This window comes from Rattus norvegicus, chromosome 4 (assembly GCF_036323735.1).
Source record: "Rattus norvegicus strain BN/NHsdMcwi chromosome 4, GRCr8, whole genome shotgun sequence".
In the NCBI taxonomy this organism is placed as follows: domain Eukaryota; kingdom Metazoa; phylum Chordata; class Mammalia; order Rodentia; family Muridae; genus Rattus; species Rattus norvegicus.
In genome coordinates, this window is record NC_086022.1 from 156871638 (window position 1) to 156893086 (window position 21449).

The 21449-nt window shown below is 40.7% G+C and overlaps 1 protein-coding gene across 5 annotated transcripts in view; it reads left to right on the top strand.

Moving 5' to 3' along the window:
* Nucleotides 1-21449, top strand: part of Mug2 (murinoglobulin 2) — a 72833-nt gene that overhangs the window by 35498 nt on the left and 15886 nt on the right. For 3 of the 5 annotated variants that reach the window (XM_039107979.2, XM_039107980.2, NM_001395728.1), the window contains 15 exons: nt 5023-5250; nt 5628-5691; nt 6658-6800; nt 8660-8809; nt 11180-11341; nt 11958-12039; nt 14338-14536; nt 15120-15348; nt 16041-16167; nt 16425-16546; nt 17453-17504; nt 19289-19372; nt 19637-19813; nt 20028-20115; nt 21155-21311. In XM_039107979.2, the coding sequence (XP_038963907.1) occupies nt 5023-5250; nt 5628-5691; nt 6658-6800; nt 8660-8809; nt 11180-11341; nt 11958-12039; nt 14338-14536; nt 15120-15348; nt 16041-16167; nt 16425-16546; nt 17453-17504; nt 19289-19372; nt 19637-19813; nt 20028-20115; nt 21155-21311 (2064 nt within the window). Of the gene's footprint in view, nt 1-5022; nt 5251-5627; nt 5692-6657; nt 6801-8659; nt 8810-11179; nt 11342-11957; nt 12040-14337; nt 14537-15119; nt 15349-16040; nt 16168-16424; nt 16547-17452; nt 17505-19007; nt 19031-19288; nt 19373-19636; nt 19814-20027; nt 20116-21154; nt 21312-21449 lie in introns of those variants that run through there. The other 2 variants (XM_063286428.1, XM_063286427.1) reach the window with 2 other exon arrangements.

The window sequence follows — 21449 nt, forward strand, 5'->3', positions numbered from 1 at the left end:
TTCATAAAAAACATATACAGGTATAGTAAAAGGACAAATATGTATAAGTGCAAATTATTGTGTAAGTAAGTTCATATATAGTGTGCATTGATAGATATATCATCCGTACCAAGAAATCTCAGATTAAACTGCACCTTGCATCACACGGCCTTAACATCCACCTACAGAATGCGATATCCAACAGTAATGAGATACACATTCCCATTAGCAACTGATGGGGGTTTCTTTAAGATAGATCTCATTTTAGATCAGAGAGTAAATGTTAACCAGTTCAAATAATTTGAATCATGTTATCATGATATAAAACACTATAATTACAAATAAACAATGAGACAAACTAGAGATATATAAACACATGTATTTATACCAAATAATATTCTTGACAGTGATCATTGAAACACTGACAGTATCAGACACATTTTTTTAATATCTAGAGGCAATAAAGCACACCAGAATTTGTACAGTCTACAGGGAATGAACTTCTAAGAGGTGTGTGTATAGTAAACCCCTACACTAAATAATCAGAACCCTATCAAATAAATAACCTTATGCTGTATCTCAAACCATTACCAAGAATAGGACAAATACAAAATTAGTGAAAGGAAGGAAATAATAGATATGGCTGAAAGTAATGATGGGGACAAAAGGAACAGTAAAGATGTTTGCTAATTGAACAAAACATAAACAAAATTTTGCATAAAGACTCAAAATAAGAAATGTTTTCTAAGCCATTCTATGAATCTAGAATTACCAAGAGACCACAACTACATGAGGAAATACTGACAAGAAACCTTCAGACTAACTTACCACATGGACATTAAAGGAAAGTCTTCATTGAAATTCTTTCATGCCAAATTCAACCACACATTAAACAAATTATGTACCATGATCAACCTGATTTCATACTAAGAATGCATGGGTGGTTTCACATTTGTAAGCTGATAACTGTGAAACAGCATATGAACAGAATCAAGAGTTAAGAATCACATGGTCATCTCAGTAGATCCAACAAATCATCTATTTTCAAGACATTAATTACAAATGGTCAGGGACACCCCTTCATGATAAAAGTCCTGGAAAGAATAGGAATTCAAGGCCCATACCTAAACATAGGGAAAGACATATACAGCAAACCAGTAGCTAATATTAAACTAAAAGGAGAGAAACTTGAAGCAATCCCACTAAAATCAGGGACTAGACAAGGCTGTCCACTCTCTCCCTACTTATTCAATATAGTTTTTGAAGTTCTAGCCAGAGTAATCAGAAAACAAAAGGAGATCAAAGGGATATAGATTGGAAAGGAAGAAGTCAAAATATCACTATTTGCAGATGATATGATAGTATATTTAAGTGATCCCAAAAGTCCAACCAGAGAACTACTAAACCTGATAAACACCTTCAGCAAAGTGGCTGGGTATAAAATTAACTTAAATAAATCAGTAGCCTTCCTCTACACAAAAGAGAACCAAGCCGAGAAAGAAATTAGGGAAACGACACCCTTCATAATAGTCCCAAATAATATAAAATTTCTTAGTGTGACTTTAACCAAGCAGGTGAAAGATCTGTATGATATGAACTTCAAGCCTCTGAAGAAAGAAATTGAAGAAGATCTCAGAAGATGGAAAGATCTCCTATGCTCATGGATTGGCAGGATTAATACAGTAAAAATGGCCATTTTACCAAAAATGATCTACAGATTCAATGCAATCCCCATCAAAATACCAATCCAATTATTCAGAGAGTTAGACAGAAAAATTTGCAAATTCATCTGCAAAAACAAAAAACCCAGGATAGCTGAAACTATCCTCAACAATAAAAGGACTTCTGGGGGAATCACTATCCCTGAACTCAAGCAGTATTACAGAGCAATAGTGATAAAAACTGCATGGTATTGGTACAGAGACAGACAGACCAGTGGAGTAGGATTGAAGACCCAGAAATGAACTCACACACCTATGGTCACTTGATTTTTGACAAAGGAGCCAAAACCATCAAATGGAAAAAAGATAGCATTTTCAGCAAATGGTGCTGGTTCAACTGGAGGTCAGCATGTAGAAGAATGCAGATCGATCCATTCTTATCACCCTGTACAAAGCTTAAGTCCAAGTGGATCAAGGACCTCCATATCAAACCAGATACACTCAAATAGAAGAAAAAGTGGGGAAGCATCTCAAACACATGAGCACTGGAGAAAATTTCCTGAACAAAACACCAATGGCTTATGCTCTAAGATCAAGAATCGACAAATTGCATCTCATAAAACTGCAAAACATCTGTAAGGCAAAGGACACTGTTGTTAGGACAAAGCAACAACCAACAGATTGGGAAAAGATCTTTACCAATCGTACAACTGATAGAGGGCTGTTATCCAAAATATACAAAGAATTCAAGAAGTTAGACCGCAGGGAGATAAATAACCCTATTAAAAATGGGGTTCAGGGCTAAACAAAGAATTCACAGCTGAGGAATGCTGAATGGCTGTAAAATACCTAAAGTAATGTTCAACATCTTTAGTCATAAGGGAAATGCAAATCAAAACAACCCTGAGATTTTCACCTCACACCAGTGAGAATGGCTAAGATCAAAAACTCAGGTGACAGCAAATGCTGGAGAGGATGTGGAGAAAGAGGAACACTCCTCCATTGTTGGTGGGATTGCAGACTGGTACAATCATTCTAGAAATCAGTCTGGAGGTTCCTCAGAAAATTAGACATTTAAATACCTGAGGACCCAGCTATACCTCTCTTGGGCATATACCCAAAAGATGCCCCAACATATAACAAAGACACGCGCTCTTCTATGTTCAAAGCAGCCTTATTTATAATAGCCAGAAGCTGGAAAGAACCCATATGCCCTTCAACAGAAAAATGGATACAGAAAATGTGGTATATCTACACAATGGAATATTACTCAGCCATCAAAAACAATGACTTTATGAAATTCATAGGCAAATGGATGGAACTGGAAAATATCATCCTGAGTGTGGTAACCTAATCACAGCAAAACACACATGGTATGCACTCATAAATAAGTGGCTATTAGCCCAAATGCTTGAATTACCCTAGGTGGACAGAACACACGAAACTCAAGAAGGATGACCAAAATGCGAATGCTTCACTCCTTCTTTAAAAGGGGAACAAGAACACCCTTGGCAGGGAAGAGAGAGGCAAAGTTTAGAACAGAGGGAGAAGGAACACCTATTCAGAGCCTGCCCCACAAGTGGCCCATACATATACAGCCACCAAACTAGATAAGATGGATGAAACAAAAAAGTGCAGGCCCACAGGAACCAGATATAGATCTTTCCTGAGAGACACAGACAGAATACAGCAAATACATAGGCAAATGCCAGCAGCAAACCACTGAACTGAGAACGGGACCCCTGAGAAGGAATCAGAGAAAGGACTGAAAGAGCTTGAAGGTGCTTGAGACCCCATATGAACAACAATGGCAACCAACCAGAGCTTCCAGGGACTAAGCCACTACCCAAAGACTATACATGGACTGACCCTGGGCTCCAACCTCATAGGTAGCAATGAATAGCCTAGTAAGAGCAGGAGTTAAAGGGAAAGCCCTTGGTCCTACCAAGACTGAACCCCCAGTGAACATGATTGTTGGGGGGAGGGCCGTAATGGGGAGAGGCTGGGGAGGAGAACAACCATATAGAAGGGGAGGGGGAGGGGTTAGGAAGATATTGGCCTGGAAACCAGGAAAGGGAATAACAATTGAAATGTAAATAAGAAATTCCCAAATTAATAAAGATAAAAAAATGATCAGGAAACACATGCAAAGATGCTCACCACACTTGGCTCTCAATAAATGCAGGCTAACACTATGTTGAAAGTTCATCTCACCCATCAAAATGGCTATCATCAGGAAAGCAAATGTTGACAAGGTTATGAGAACAAGGGAACCTATGTGCACAGCTGCTCAGAAGGCAAATTAGTATGACCATGAGACTCAGAGCTTCTACAAAAACCCAAAATGAAAGCAGTGTATAGTGCAGGCATGCCACAGCGGTATGCATGTCCATATGAGTCAAAGGTAACATATAATAGAGATCTACATCCCCATGGCAATCTCAGCAGTTCTCAACACAGTTGGGCAATGGAGCCAACTTTAATGCGTAGTGATGGATGAGTGTTTACAGAGACTCTCTTATGCAATGTATAGAAGCATCACCTGTCAATAAAATGCTGTTGGCCTATTACCTTAGGCAGGAAGCAGGGAGGTCGAAATTCTGGCACAGAGAAGATTTCTGGGATAAAGTCAGGCATGGGAGATTCACCCCAAACTGAGGAGAGGTAACCAACAGAATAGAATAAACAGGACAATTAAATTCCATTATAATCCAGTCTCGGAGTCATTATTTCATGGACTTGGGCACAGGTGGAAAAGCCCACTGTTACATGAGTGGATAGAGAAAATTGAAAATACATGCACATTTACTCATAACTTTTAATCAGATGATTATAAGAAAGCCATCTTGCGTATAGAGAGATGAATGGATATAGAAATTGTCAACTAAAGAAAAAAGTATAAGACTAGGAGAAAATGTCCGCCATGTGTGGAAAGAACACAGTGGAAGTAGAAGGGTCTATTAAGGAAGAAGGAAGGCAGCACGAAGCATAGGATTGGGTAGTACGGTGGATGAGTACACTCAGAGTACTTTACATTAATATATGAAAAGGTTCTCATCAGCCCATTAATTCGTACATTCATTATGCACTAAAATTTATATATGTAAAAAAATTCATTATATATTAGATGCACAAAAAATACTTCCTTTGTCTCATAAAAATAATTCACTTCCCTTTTCTCTCTTCCCAAGTATAAATATTTGCCTCAATTCTGAAAATTTGGGGTGTTAGACATCAATTCATTTAATGAAATTTCCCTCCATTTTTAATAAGATATACAAAATATTCAATCATTAAAAGAGATGGGAAAATCTGCTGAGTCATCACAGAAGAGATATTCTGCCTAGGCAGTCTACGGCATAGTATTTTCTTGTTTCTCCAGGTCTACCACAAGGAGGAAAATTTATGCATCCATTCCTCTTGCACAGCAGAAAGACACGCAGAGGCACATCATACGGCCTATGCTGTTTACTCCCTCAGCAAGAGCTACATCTACCTCGACACAGAAGCTGGCGTCTTGCCCTGCAACCAGATCCACACAGTTCAGGCACATTTTATTCTGAAGGGGCAGGTCTTGGGAGTGCTGCCACAGATTGTTTTCCACTACCTGGTGAGTTCTGGGTCCAAATTGGAAAAGAAGAGAAAGAAAAGGAAAGAAAGGAAAGGAGAGGAGAGGAGAGGAGAGGAGAGGAGAGGAGAGGAGAGGAGAGGAGAGGAGAGGAAAGGAAAGGAAAGGAAAGGAAAGGAAAGGAAAGGAAAGGAAAGGAAAGGAAAGGAAAGGAAAGGAAAGGAAAGGAAAGGAAAGGAAAGGAAAAAAAGATAAGAAAAATAAATCTTTCCTCTCCTGACCGTGTCTCTCCTGACACATTGAGATCTAGGCTGGGTATTTCTGCCTGGAGTACAATAGATTCTTCTATTTCTCTAGCACAGTTAGAAGAAAGCCTTGCAAAACAGAGATGTAAGTTTGGAAATTACTTTCCATTGTAGGTCATGGCCCAGGGCAGCATCCTCCAGACTGGAAACCACACTCATCAAGTGGAGTCAGGAGTATGTAAGTGTTTCCTCACACCGAAACATTTCTCCAACTGAGTGTCCACATACGCACCATGGAATCTCATGACTGAGCAACTAGCAGTGCCATCATGTTTATGTGTCTCCGTAAACATTCTCCACAGTAGGAACTCATGGCTCTGCCCTCTAATGTGTGTTATTACTCATACCACGCCCTTCAGGGATAAAGTCCCAGAGTCCCAAACTGAGTATCCTTCGACATGGTGAAATATCTATTGTGAATAAGTAACACAAAGTACTCCGAGATACAACCCATGTGCAGAAACTGTGCACTCACATGCAGATTATCCCCAACATGGCAAAGGAGTTATCTTAGTGTCTGTCCAAAAAATAATAATAATCTGTAGCCTTGGTATTTCCCATTCTGGCCACAATGATTTTCATGTATTTGATTCATTTTTATTATATTTAAATTATGTGTGAAGTGTTTGTGGGTAACTATGGGCATGCCAATACAGGTACTCTGAAAGCCTTAGGAATCAGATCCCCCTGGATATCCAGGAGCTAGAATTACAGAGATATGAGCACCCTGGTGTGGGTGCTGGGAATCCAACTTAAAGAGTATCAAGTGATCTTAACTTCTGAACTCTCTCTCCAGTCCTTTATTTTTACCTTTAAAGACATTTTATCTATTCTTTGAAAGTTATATTCATTTATCCAATGTATTTTAATCATACCCTCTCCCCACTAATCCGCTCTCTCCAACTCCTCTCTGCCCACCTCACCAGGCCCCTGTCCTATTTTATGTCTTCTTTTTAACTTATTGAATTCAGTGAGTGCCACGCATACATGAGGAGGTATTGGGCCAGTCCCTGAAACATGGGCAGTCTACCAGGAGCCACATCACTGAAGAGATCTGACTCTTCCTCCTCTCAGCAGCCATCAACTGTGTTAGCTCCTTAGCTAAGAGTGGGTCTTCACAAACCCCTCCTCTTCCATGCTCCAGTACAGGGCAACTTCGCCTTGGAGATCCCTGTGGAGTTCAGCATGGTTCCCATGGCTAAAATGCTCATCTACACCATCTTGCCTGATGGAGAAGTGATTGCAGACTCTGTAAAGTTTCAAGTTGAAAAATGTCTTCGCAACAAAGTAAGGGATTTATTACCTAAAGTTTCTATTTAAAACAGGGGAGTCTTAAAGACACAGATTTCAGATCAATATGCTAAACCCAGTCATTGTTGTGTGCCTATTGGCAAAGAATGGTACCAGAGTGCCTGGTTTGAATTCACAAGCCACACACATGGTCAGAGGTTTACAAGAAAGGAAACAAGGAGATGGACAGCAGGAGAGGAGAAGGACTCCTTAGTACCTACTTTAACATTGTGAAGCTTACTTTGTGCTGTATTTATCTGTGTATGCACAAGCACATGTGAATGAACACTTGTGGCAGAAAGAGAAGTTTTAGAAGTCCATGTTCTCCTTATTCGTGAGTCACAGAGGTCATGCTCAGGTCAACAGATTTGCCAGTAGGTGCCTTTACCCACTGAGTCATCTCATAGACCCTTAATGTCACATGATCTCAGTCACATAATGCAGTCAGAGGATCACAGGCCTATCAATTGTTGGTGCCTTTATTTCCCTCCAGTGTTTCATTATGATTTTTCTATACGTGTGGTAAGAACCTGAGACCCTTGCTATTGAATGTGTGTAGTATCATAGATCTTCAGTACCTGTTCACATTAGGCCGTTGAAACTATGTCTGCTGGTGAGCATCTATGCTTTGCTTGGTCTAGAGTAGTTAACGTTGCCTCTGATCTGCTTTCTCGGCCCCTTTCACTGCAAACCAATTTGTTTCACTCACTGAAATGAAATAGGAAACATTGAGAGATGAAGATGAATGATAGATGATCGGTAGACAGAGAGAGAGAGAGAGAGAGAGAGAGAGAGAGAGAGAGAGAGAGAGAGGTAGACATATTTCCAACTAGAATATTGATTTTTCTACCCCATGTATAAGATTCTTTGTTAAAAAAAAAGTCCTTTAAAATGAGTAATTTTGTTGGGGGTTTTTGTTGTGAGCCCTTTATTCTAGCACTCAGGAGGCAGGCAGATTTCTGACTTTGATGCTAGCCTGGTCTACAGAGAGAGAGTTCCAGGACAGCCAGGGCTGCACACACACACACACACACACACACACACACACACACACACACACACACACACACATTGTCTCAAAAAGCTCACTAGAGAGAGATACACAGAAAGAGAAGGGGGAGAGCCAGAGGGAGGGATGGAGGAAGGGAGGGAGAAGGACAGGGACAGGGGCAGGGACAGAGAAAGACAGAGATGGTGAGGGAGAAGGAGGGGGAAATGGGGAGGAGAAGATGGGGAGGGGAAGATGGGGAGGCGAGAGGGAGGAGAAGGGGAGGTGGAGAAAGTGTAACTTCAGGGCTGCAGAGATGGCTTGGTAGGTAATGGCACTACTGCCGCTGAATTCTGATTCTAGCACTCATGTAAAAGCCAGGCATGACCAAAGGGTCCTATAACCCAAATGATGTGGAGATTAGAGGCAGGAGAGTTGCTGGGAGTTGCCTGCTGCCAGTTTGGTTTCACAGACATTCTCAAGAGAATAAGGTACTGTGTGGTAGCAGGGCACCCACACCCTCCTGTAGCCTCTGCTGGGTGCATGGGTACATACACCTGCACACGTGTGTGCTTTGCTTCAGTCACTTACATGTGCAAGCACATCAAAAAATGAACTATTCGCAAGATTTCAGGGATCCGAAATCATCATTTGTTGTTTTGGAGTTTGACTGACTCATTTCCTGTCTTCCTAAATTAATCCTAGGGCAGAAAGGGGAAGCAAGGAAACTCAGTTATGCTTCTGACAGTATTCATAATCTGGACAACCAGATGCGTGTGCAGAGTTCCCGAGTGACTTCATTGGGCAGGTTTCAGGGCTGCAAGGCAGGAACCCAACCCCTGCTAAAGCTTGATTTTCCTTCCCGCAGGTGCACCTGAGCTTCAGCCCATCCCAAAGTCTTCCAGCCTCACAAACCCATATGCGGGTTACAGCTTCTCCTCAGTCCCTCTGTGGACTGAGAGCTGTGGACCAAAGCGTGCTGCTGCTGAGGCCTGAGGCTGAGCTCTCCCCTTCCTTGGTGAGTCCCCTTTAACTTCTGTTCAAAAAAGGTCAACAGAGTGGGCTCTGGGACGGAAGTGACCCTAGTTCTTTTTTTTTATCTTTATTAACTTGAGTATTTCTTATTTACATTTCGATTGTTATTCCCCTTCCCAGTTTCCCGGCCAATATCCCCCTAACCCCTACCTGTCCCCTTCTATATGGAATTACCCTCCCCATCCTTCCCCCATTATGACCCTCCCCCCAACAATCACGTTCACTGGGGGTTCAGTCTTGGTAGGACCAAGGGCTTTCCCTTCAACTCCTGCTCTTACTAGGCTATTCATTGCTACCTATGAGGTTGGAGCCCAGGGTCAGTCCATGTATAGTCTTTGGGTAGTGGCTTAGTCCCTGGAAACTCTGGTTGGTTGGCATTGTTGTTCATATGGGGTCTCAAGCCCCTTCAAGCTCTTCCATTCCTCTCCCTGATTCCTTCAATGTGGGTCCCGTTCTCAGTTCAGTGGATTTCTGCTGCCATTTGACTATGTATTTGCTGTATTCTGGGTGTGTCTCTCAGGAGAGATCTACATCCGGTTCCTGTCAGCCTGCACTTCTCTGCTTCATCCATCTTATCTAGTTTGGTGGCTGTATATGTATGGGTCACATGTGGGGCAGGCTCTGAATAGGTGTTATTTCTGCCTCTGTTCTAAACTTTGCCTCCCTATTCCCTGCCAAGGGTGTTCTTGTTCCCCTTTTAAAAAAGGAGTGAAGCATTCACATTTTGATCATCTGTCTTGAGTTTCATTTGTTCTAGGCATCTAGGGTAATTCAAGCATTTGGGCTAATAGGCACTTATCAATGAGTGCATACCATGTGTGTTTCTCTGTGATTGGGTTACCTCACTCAGGATGATATTTTCCAGTTCCCTGCATTTGCCTATGAATTTCATAAAGTCATTGTTTTTGATAGTTGAGTAATATTCCATTGTGTAGATGTACCACATTTTCTGTATCCATTCCTCTGTTGAAGGGCATCTGGGTTCTTTCCAGCTTCTGGCTATTATAAATAAGGCTGCTTTGAACATAGTGGAGCACATGTCTTTGTTTTATATTGGGGCGTCTTTTGGGTATATGCCCAAGAGAGGTATAGCTGGGTCCTCAGGTAGTTCAATGTCCAATTTTCTGAGGAACCTCCAGACTGATTTCCAGAATGGTTGTACCAGTCTGCAATCCCACCAACAATGGAGGAGTGTTCCTCTTTCTCCACATCCTTGCCAGCATTTGCTTTAACCCTAGTTCTGATGAAACTGCTTGTTCGGCCACGAGAGCTCTTGAACACAAAAATACTGCATTTCATGCTGACGGTGTCTGTAAGGGAGCTCTTCATTGTAAAGTCCCAGAGAACAGATTAGAAAACTTTAGCCAATAAACTGAAGACAGAGAAGGAAATGAGGCTCTCTGAACTGCAAAGCCTTCTGTGCTCTTACTGCATCTGTCCTACCCCAGAGGTGGCTTGTCCTCTTCATATGTTCATGACTGAGCTTTTCAGACTCATACTGCATGTGGGAGCCAAACGAAACCGTTTGTACAAATAGAATCTTGCACATCTCAAGAGTTCTCCAGAATAAGAAATAAAAGGATATATAGTGGTTTAAAATTTTAAATTTTAAAATGCAAGGTTCTCACCTCGTTTTGAAAATTCTCAGAAGCACAAATGAACCACGCACTATTTACAAGAGTCTCACCCAAAATAATGAAGAAAACCTCTTCTTTATATTGAATTAAAAACAGGACAGATTAGGAATAATTTTATGATCGCTAATAGTGTAAAAATTATTATTGACACTGGCTAATAGCATGTTTTAGAATGTAAGGTAGATATGTAAATTTAAAAACAGAAATCTTTAGTCCCGATAATGTTCGGAACATACCAGTCCTAAACTGACATATAAATTACACCAGTATTTAATTAGTTTAATGATGAGATTTTGTGATGCACGTGTAGAAAATGCTTTGGAAAGTATCCTGCTAAAATGTTTCTCTGTTTGATTTTTACTTTCCCCAAATATTTTAAACAAGAAATTTCCTGACCAGTTGTTTTTAGCTGACAAATAAAAGCAATTAGTTTGAAAACACAAGGGTTGTTTAAAAGGGGTGGGGTTTCCTTGCTCAGCCCACACTGCCCTCTCCATGCTCTGGGTATCCACACTTTTGATGAGGACAGCTATTTTCTTGAACATTCAGGTATTTGTGGTGATCACAGTGATTTTTTCTTTTGAGAATCCTCGAAGAAACCCAAGAAAGAGGACCCTGCCAGAGCCAACCAGCCAGTCAACTCTGGAACCACAATGTCAGCCAAAGATAACTCGGAAAGTGCTCCAACATGCCTTCTCATCTCCTGTCTCTTACAGATATATGATCTACCAGGTATGCAAGACAGCAACTTCATTCCACGTTCCCACCATCCATTTGAAGACGAAGATGACTGTTTGATGTACCAACCAAGAGACACTGAAGAGCTCACGTACTCAGTACCATATGGACGAGAGAAGGATGTCTACAGATACGTGAGGGTGAGTCAGGCTGTCCATTGACCTGCTGCTATGTGAATTATTTAGGTTTAATGAAACCCTATATTAGTAAAGAATTTTAGGCTTAGGCTTAGGGTTCACTCCTAAGCTTTCCAAAATCTATATCTTGGAAAGTGGACAGTCTAGACTATTGTTTTCTCTCTATGGAGGAACTGGCACAGAGAGGGGAACTGACTTTATTATCATTATCATTATCATTATTATTATTAACTATTATCATTATTGTTAATGGTTTTAAGGACAGGCTCTCATTATGTAGCTCTGATTGTCCTGGTTCTCACTCTGTAGACCAGGCTGGCCTCAAAGTCACAGAGATCTGTCTGCCTCTCAAATGCTGGAATTAAAGGCATGTGCCACCATGCATGGCTGAGAGCGACTTCTAAAAATAGCAGCACTGTACGAGAAAGCAGGCCTGCACATGAGCCTCTCTATAAACTCTGGGTTCCTCACTGCACTCCATGAGTATGAGACAAACAATTGGAGTAGGAATTCTACTTGATAATGTAAAACTGTGTGTAAAATAGTTACTGAGATTTTCATAGACAGGTTTTTTTCAGAATTTTGAGATATTTTGCTTGATTAGTACTTTTCTTTCTAGGACATGGGTTTAACAGCATTCACCAACTTGAAGATCAAACATCCTACATATTGTTATGATGATGAAATATTTGAAATATTTGGTAAATATAAATCTGTATTTTCAGAACAAAATAAATGTGAGTGATTTATCAAAGCTGGTAAAATGAAATTGGTGTACATGTAGAGTATCCGAGTAGAGGAAAAGAGCCCAAGCTTAGCAGAACAAAATGTGCCTAGAAAATATGCTGCTACTACAACGAAGTTAAAGGTTGGAGGTCCTTAAGTCAATGTTAAAAGAAGACAAAAAATGCAATAGTCATTGTGGTACAGGATCATTGTGTGAAGTGGGAAGAACTTTTGCAGAAGGGTCATGAGAGGTGAAGAGAGTTCCCTATGCATTAGAGAGGAAAGGGACAGAAAAGTCAGGCATTGCAAATAAAGGAGAGGACAGTAAGACAAAAAGCACACTCATATACTAACCAACTGACCACTTAGTCTTCCCCTCTTCCTCTCATCTGAGCTCCTTTCAGAGTGACTGCACCATTTGCACCCCACCAAGAGTGAATGAGGGCTTCCTTTTTCCATATTTTCTCTAGCACTTGTCAGATATTTTGTGGCCCTTAGCCATCCTGATTCGGATGAGATGAAATCTGGGTTGTTTTAACTTGCATTTCCCTAATTTCTAGCATACAAACAATATTAAAAGGTATGTCTTAACTTTTTATTGTTTTGAAATCATTGTTCAGGTCCACAACACACTTTTTAAGTTAAGCTGTTTGTTTACACCACTCTTGGTTTTTTGAGTCCTTTATATAGTTGGGATATCTATCCTCTATCAGATACATAGCTAGGAAACATTTTTCTCCCACTCTCTGGGCTTCCACTTCACTCAATTGATTGCCCCCTAGTTGTGCAAAAGCATTTCAGTTTTTTAAAGTCTCCATTTGTCAAGTATGTACCTTAAATTCTAAGTGAATGGATCTCCTTCAGAGAGCCCTTTCCTACACATACATTTTGTAGGGTTGCTGCCTATGTTTCCTCCACTACCAGTTTTGAGTTTCATGCTGAGGGTATTGATCCATTTGGTGTTGATTTTTGTGCAGGGTCATAGATATAGGTTGACTTCCATTCTTCTATATGTGAACATTCTTTTTTCCAAGCACCATTTGTTAAAGACACTATCTTTCCTCTGTCACCTCTGTCCTCTGGCATCTCTGTCAACTATCAGTTGGCTGTGGTTAATTGAGTGTGTTTGGGTCTTGTATTTTTTTCCATTGATCTATATGTCTATATTTTTGTGTTTCCCATGCCAGTTTATTACTCTACCTCTGTAATATAACTTGAAATCATGAAGCCTTATCTTTATTATCATTTATATTCTAAATACTAAAATGTATTATTATAACTGTTAACATAAAATGAAACATTATTCTGACTGGACTGTATTAATTTAACTCATACTGGTTTGAAAGGAAATTGAAATGTCTTCACAAGTTTCTAAAAGCAGCAGAACCTGAGGCACTGTGAGGACTCTAGACAGTGGAATAATAGGGAAACTAGCCCTGTAGCTGTTAAGGTGATGGGTGTAGAATGTAAAATACTAGAAAATATATCTTGAAGGTAAATATAAAGACCGAGGTCGGGTTACAGGTTGTGGCGATCACAGGGATGGAACTATAGAAATGCAGCTCTGTGTGTGTATGAATTAAAAAATAGGGAGAGATTCTCCATGCTTAGAAGTCAATAGGGAATACTTAGGCGAAGCCCTAACTAAATTTGCATGTATAATTGTTCTTGAAAAAAAAAAGCAGAGTACAGAACCTCAATCGCCAGCTTTAAATCTACATTCTTGCCAGTCCAAACTCAAGTCAATGCTATGATTCTTGGGTAATAAACTTTCTGTTTCTAACCCAAGAGTTTGTACTTACACCTATTTCCATTTTTATATAAATTGAAAACCTATTAAAATATTGGGTCAATCCTACAGATCTTAAGAAATAAAAAAGATGGCAAGAGTATCTCCTACGACAATGTAGACATCATTCAACTCTTTTCTGCAGTGATTTTCATTGTAGCCACGAGATCTGTTACCTAGGATCGCATTACGGATATTCATTCCTTCTGTGGGAAACAGTAGATCTGTAAGCATTGACTAACCTTCCAATTTCAACCCAGGAAATATGCTTCATAGTTCCTTCCAATTCCAACTGCTCCAGATGAGGTTTCACCTTGTTGAAAAGATGTTTCTTAGTCTCCTCCAAAATGAGTGATTCAGGGCATCATTTCCAGTGTAGCCATAATAGTGTCTAACAGTCAGGAAGAAACTGAAGATTAAGCTACATTTACACTGTACCATTGTGTCTCATTGTGTATTCATTTCTTCCATTGTAACTTCATAGAACCTACTGTGGAACTGAATACTTCACCTATGTGGGAAAAGATTGAAATCATGGCCTTGATAGCAAATGAAAATCCCCTACCTAAAGAGCCACCACGTAAAGATCCACCACGTAAAGATCCAGAACCTAAAGATACAGTTGTTGAGACCATTAGGAATTATTTTCCTGAAACTTGGGTCTGGGATTTAGTCACAGTAAAGTAAGTGATTTCCATTTGTATGCTTTGGGTTTCATATAAAATTTTTCTTTATTTTCTTGTATTTCACTAATTAATTGATTTTTATCATAAGCAAAGAAATTAGTCATTTACAAAACCATAGCATATCAACGCAACAATTATAAAGTACATGTATTTCTATCATTCCCAGAAAATGCACATAAAATGTGTCATGTACCTTTCTGATAGTTAAAACCATTCAGGATCATCATGTTGAAAAGTAGGTGAGGCCATCTTACATGGGGCAGACCATGGGACTGCTGCATGGAGCAGACCATATACATCATAAAACTGTTGAATATTTTGAACATGGGAATTCAGAGAAAACCTCAAATCTATGTTCAGCTTTCCATTAACATATGAACTTGGAGATGTTGTGGGGCTACGACTTGAGTTGGAGAAACAAGATTTCATTCTTCCATCTGGAGCCGCATTTACCCTGTTCACTTCCTACCACTCCTTTGAATGGCTCATGGGATGCTGCCTTGTCACACTCAGTTATCACCTCAGAGAGAACTAACTCATGTGTTCCCTCTCTCTGTGCTTCACTCTTCCGTTCTCCCAGCTCCTCAGGAGTGACTGAAGTGGAAATGACAGTCCCTGACACCATCACTGAGTGGAAGGCTGGAGCCCTCTGCCTGTCTAATGACACTGGTCTTGGCCTCTCTTCTGTGGCAACTCTCCAAGCCTTCCAGCCCTTCTTTGTGGAGCTCACAATGCCCTACTCTGTGATCCGTGGAGAAGCCTTCACGCTCAAGGCCACAGTGATGAACTACCTCCCTACAAGCTTGCCGGTAAACGCCTTTCCGAACTAAGGGTGACCAGAGGGGAAGAGAGCAATTAATGTGTGTAGATTATAACTAAGACTTAAATGAAAAGGAGAGAGAAAGGAAGGAAAAGATTGTATTGGACCAGTCAGCAAGTGGTTCTAAATGCTTAAACAATTTCCAGAGTCTAGCTACATATACACAGCAAAGGGTTGTTCAGTAATATGGACACTACATAAAATTAGGTGATTTGGCCAGTATTTAACCAGCATGTACTGTACTGACAGAGATAGGATATTCCAAGTAGCCTCTGTATACCATCAAAGGACATGGTTCACATAGATATATGAGGTTGTTGTCAGTGGATTTTGCTTTTGTTCCAGGTACGTATACACTTAAAAATAGTAGTTAAAAATTTAGTACAGTAAATGTAGTACTGCCATCAAAATAAGACACATATAAATTGACACATATGTAATTATCTCCTCAATGGTTTGTGTAGATAATACATAGATGACAGCTGAATAAAGTTCTAGACATGTATCTGCAGATGAAATCTAGGCAAGCCTTCTGTGTAACTTACAGGATATTTTAGGCATGTCCTCTATCACCTCCTAGACTCTTTTGCCTACATATCCCCATGCATGCTATTTGACCTTCTATGGCAACATTGGTTTTCATTTATTTAGTTTGCTATTTCTTTCCCTGTGGGGCCACAGATGACAGTGCAGCTGGAAGCTTCTCCTGATTTCACAGCTGTCCCAGTGGGAAATGACCAAGATTCTTACTGCCTTGGTGCCAATGGGAGGCACACCTCATCCTGGTTGGTAACTCCCAAATCTTTAGGTGAGTGAACATTTTGTAAGTGGACTCTACCCAGAAGAGGTGAAGGTAGCAAGGTTCTTTCAGTTACTTTCTTCATACTGGGTTCCCAAGAGGAAGCTCTCAGTCATTGCTACTTCTGGCCAATGCTTGCCACCTTCTTCAATAAAAGACAAGCTATTGACTCACTCATAAAACTGAGGATACCCTGCAGATCTGTCTTTGGTGGATGCCAGGGTCCTGGAAGATCTGAGCTCAGCTCTCTGGACCATGTGTTTCAGGGAATGTGAATTTCTCTGTGTCTGTGGAAGCACAACAGTCCCCAGAGCCCTGTGGTTCCGAGGTGGCCACAGTGCCTGAAACTGGGAGAAAGGACACAGTCATCAAAGTCTTGATAGTTGAGGTGAGTAAACCTCCTCAGTCAGCAGTGTGCTTAGTCCAGAAACTGGAGCAATGTTGACTATATTTAGATGAAAAAGAAAAGATAATAACATAAGACACTGAGATAGTTCATAGCTGGGGACCCCATGCTTTTAAATCCATGTGTTCTGTCTTCTTTTCCCTACCTAGTCTTTTAACTGAAGCATGGGGTAGGGGGGATAATCTAAGCTTGTCTATCTTTCTAAAGCTAAACCTCTTTCTAATGATTATACCCTGCCCATTTTTTTTATTTATTGCGTTTAATATCTGAAATTTGCTTATAGTAGATCATATATACATGTACCTTTAAATGTGTATATACTTGATATCAGAATTTTAGTAGTTTTTATCTTTTTTTTTAATATTTATTTATTATATATGAGTACACTGTAGCTGTCTTCAGACACACCAGAAGAGGGCATCAAATCTCATTACAGATGGTTGTGAGCCACCATGTGGTTGCTGGGATTTGAACTCAGGACCTTTGGAAGAGCAGTCGGTGCTCTTAACCACTGAGCCATCTCTCCAGCCCAGTTTTTATCTTTTTTTCTGGTCACTTATTTCTTTTTTTTTATTAACTTGAGTATTTCTTATATACATTTCGAGTGTTATTCCCTTTCCCGGTTTCCGGGGAAACATCCCCCCCCTCCTCCCCTTCCTTATGGGCCATTTTTCTTTATTATCTTTCCCTATTACCCTTGTTTTGACCTGGCATGCCCAAATTCTCACATGCTGAAACCATTCTAGCCCATGACCTCACAAGTAAAGCTGTCACTCAAAAGATAAAACAAAATAAAACAAAACAAAACATAAAACTGCCTCCTGCAATTCTGTGTTTGCACACACTGTGATTTCTCATGTCATGTGATTTCCTATCCTTTTGTCCAAGCCTGAAGGAATCAAGAAAGAGCATACCTTCAGCTCACTTCTCTGCGCATCAGGTGAGAATCTTTCAAAACAAAAATGAAATAATAACTTAAGTTGCCTACTTAGAGATCTTGCAATATTCCTATAAGATAACCAGGATACTACAAACCTTATAGCCCCCAAAAAACTAACAAAACTGAGTCTTATAAATTAAGATCATCACTTACTCAATGCAGCTCTCAAGAGTATTATTTATGCAGAACCTCACACTGTGGCCCTTTTTATTTTTAGAATACAGAAACCTCTTCTTCAATCTCAATACTCAGCAAGTTATAGATAGAAAGTGAGTAAGAAGAGGTCACAATTAAAATTTTATTTTAAAAAAGGTAGGAATGGGAATATAGAGAATACCCCGAGAAACATATTTGTTTTTGTTAGATCATAAATAAAAACAAAGATTTATATGACTGAAAAATTTCGTACGTAAGCCAAGCTAAATTATGATGTGTAATTAGCATATCATTGTTCTCTAGTAGTTGTTTTTATACCTTGCTCTTTTATCCTTGTTCCCCACTGGAAGACAACGATTGCAAAGGAACTATAGCAACACTTGGTACAAGAGGAAACTCACTATCCCCTATGAGGGACAAACATAAGGTCAGGTACTGTCCACTCATAATAGTGGCTCTACAACCAGCACCTGTGTTAGCCAGTGCTTGTAGTGTCTACCCAAAACATATTTGTCAATAGAATAAAAAAAAGCCCTATTTTTTCCACTGGTCAATTGTGGTTCCCCTCCCAATTACTGATTACAATGTAGTCTACCCATCATCCCTGCCTTAGAAAGCCATCATGACAGCTGCATGGGAGGGAACAGAAAGCCTCCCAAGCTGCTCAGGGAACAAGGAAGAACAAAAGCTGGCTCAGGATTTCTCCACTCATTTATTGTGACATATTGGATGTTTCTTCACATTGCTTTGTTGTAGGATTCCGTCATTGTGATAAAACACAAGGACCCAAAGAAAATTGGAGTGTTGATCAGCTTACATGATCACTGTCCATCACAAAGTGAAGGCAGGCAGGGATCTGGAAGCAGGAACTGAAGCAGAAGCTATGGAGGGATGCAACTGCCTAGCTTGCTCTGCTCTGGCTCAGTTTGCTTTCTTAATACACCACAGATGGTGCACACTGGACCAGGACTTCTCACATGTATTATTTATTGAAAGAAAAAAGAGCTTCAAGACGGGCTTACAGCCCAGTGTCATGGAGGATTTTCACAATTGAGGTTCCCCAGTCCAAGAAAACACAACTTACGACAAAGTTCACACACACACACACAAACACACACACACAAACACACACACACACACACACACACAGAGCGAGAGAGAGAGAGAGAGAGAGAGAGAGAGAGAGAGACATGAGGGAGAGAGAGAAAATGAGGGAGAGAGGAAGGAGAGAGAGAGAGAGAGAGAGAGAGAGAGAGAGAGAGAGAGAGAGAGAGAGAAGCAGGATGTTCCTAAACCAAAATTCAATAAATAACACATTTTCATGTGTCTATTTAAATAACTAATTAGGGTTTTGACAGAAGTAGAGGAACAGGTCACAGAGCCTCAGACGTTCCGTTTTGGACAGATGCTGCGCTTCAAAACAATAGGTGATAAAGGGGAAGAGGGTGGGGTTTGACAAGCCAGTGGTACCAGGGAATGTCGATTTCTGATATTTAATCTCAAAATCATTTTTCTAGGGAGACAAGAACTCAAAGCTTAGGGCACAGTTTTGAAGCCACTGATCTTAGGGCACTTTAGATATGCAGAGAACAGAGAAGATCATCTACCTGTCTGTTTTGCTTATTAAGATGCTGAGCTATCAGAAACATTGTCTCTGTTGCTTCCACCAAGAGTAGTGAAAGATTCAGCCAGAGCACATTTCTCTGTGATGGGTGAGTCAATCCATCTCTGAAGGACTTGGAACAATCTTCACTACCACTGCCCTGCCCCCACCATGATTTCAAATATAGCTTTCAAACTACTACCCTTGATCTCTTTCACAACCTTCTTCTGACTTTATCCCCTCAATATCCCCTGGGATCCAAAACATGTCACCCATAAAACGCCTTCACATCACTGAGAAGTGATTCTAATAAAGATGTTATTTGGTTCTTAAAGATAATGGCTATTCTGATGTCTGACCCTCTCAATTCCAGGTGATATCTTGAGTTCAGCCATAAAAAATACACAAAATCTTATCCAAATGCCCTATGGCTGTGGGGAGCAGAACATGGTCCTTTTTGCTCCAAACATCTATGTTCTGAAATATCTGAATGAAACCCAACAGCTGACAGAGAATATCAAGTCCAAGGCCCTTGGCTACCTCAGAGCTGGTCAGTAAGTCTCAGAAACTCTGCCTTGTTCTTGTAAACATTCTCTCTAGAAATGTCTAGAAATGGGCTTAGCACTGGATGGGAGAGCTGAGCAGTGTTCTTGGTCAGTTCTATAAGCCAGGGTACATGAGAGTCTTTCTTACCTCAGATTTATAGCCTGCCAGTCTCTACTGTAATCATTTCCTTAGAACACACCCAAAGCCTTCTCTTCCAGGTTATCAGAGAGAGCTGAACTACAAACACAAGGATGGCTCCTACAGTGCCTTTGGGGATCACAATGGCCAGGGTCAAGGAAACACTTGGTAAGAGGAGTCCACTGTGTACCTGGCCTTGTTCAACTCTTGTTCCTCACAGCCGCTCTACATGCATCTAATTTCATGGAAGTCTAGGGGATGCCTGGGCCTGAGAGGAACATGTTTGTGGTAGCACAAATCATTAATTGCAGAAGTAAGATTCCCTTGAGCCTTTGAATCTGCACCATGTGCTTTAGTGGGTTTGGTAAGCCGAATTTTTCATTTCTCTCCAAAATTGTTCATCAATAAGTGCCTGGCTACATTTTACTGAACATTCAAAGATGTTCATACCTCAGACTTAAAAACCTCTTGCCAGTCTTCATGCAACCTTGCATTGCATAAGAATGTATTATTGACGGCTAGAGAGGTGGCTCAGCGGTTAAGAGCACTGACTGCTCTACCAGAAGCCCTGAGTTCAATTCCCAATAACCACATGGTGGCTCACAACCATCTGTAATGGGATCTGATGCCCTCTTCTGGTGCATCTGAAGAAAGCAACAGTTCTTCACATAAAATACTAAATATTTTTTTTAAAAAAATTACTCACAAACCACAAAGCAAAACAGAACAAAAGGACTGTGTTAATGAGATAAAACATACAGACAACCAACCAACAGGTGACAAAGGAAAAAGAGACTGGCACAAACTGGACATAAATCAAGAAAAGGGACCTAATTTTTTGAGGCACAAAACATATGGCTTTGGCTTTTAGGAAAGGAGATTCCTCCTTCTAAAAAAGGAAATATAGGAAGTGAGGGGAAGCCTAGGATAAGCATGCAGATGTGTTAGAGAAACACCAGAGGGCGCAATATAGGAGCAACAAGAGAGGAAGCAGGAAGCACCTGAAACCACACCTAGTGCATCTCCATCCAAGTGGACCATGGAACGTTTGACCACTTGGGAGTAGCCAGAGACACTGTCCAGCTGGTCTGCTCAGAGACACTTAGACTGATTGCTCATAAGTGTGAACCTGGCCCCTGGAAGCCCATGTGTGGTGATGCTGCCTCAGAACAAAGGCTTCATCTCCACGCTCTCCCTCCCCCATCAGGCTCACAGCCTTTGTGCTCAAATCTTTTGCCCAAGCTCGAGCCTTCATCTTCATCGACGAATCACACATCACCGATGCCTTCACCTGGCTCTCCAAGCAGCAGAAGGACAGTGGCTGCTTCAGGAGCTCCGGATCACTGTTCAACAATGCCATGAAGGTGATCTTTTCTGAAGTGCTTATAAGCATGGTGGCCTAATAACTCCTCAAGGTCAGGTCCTACTACTTACGATGGGGAGGAATAAGCCTCTAGGTTGGGATGTACTTTTTCATAATGGGGATGTGAATGGGAACTTCC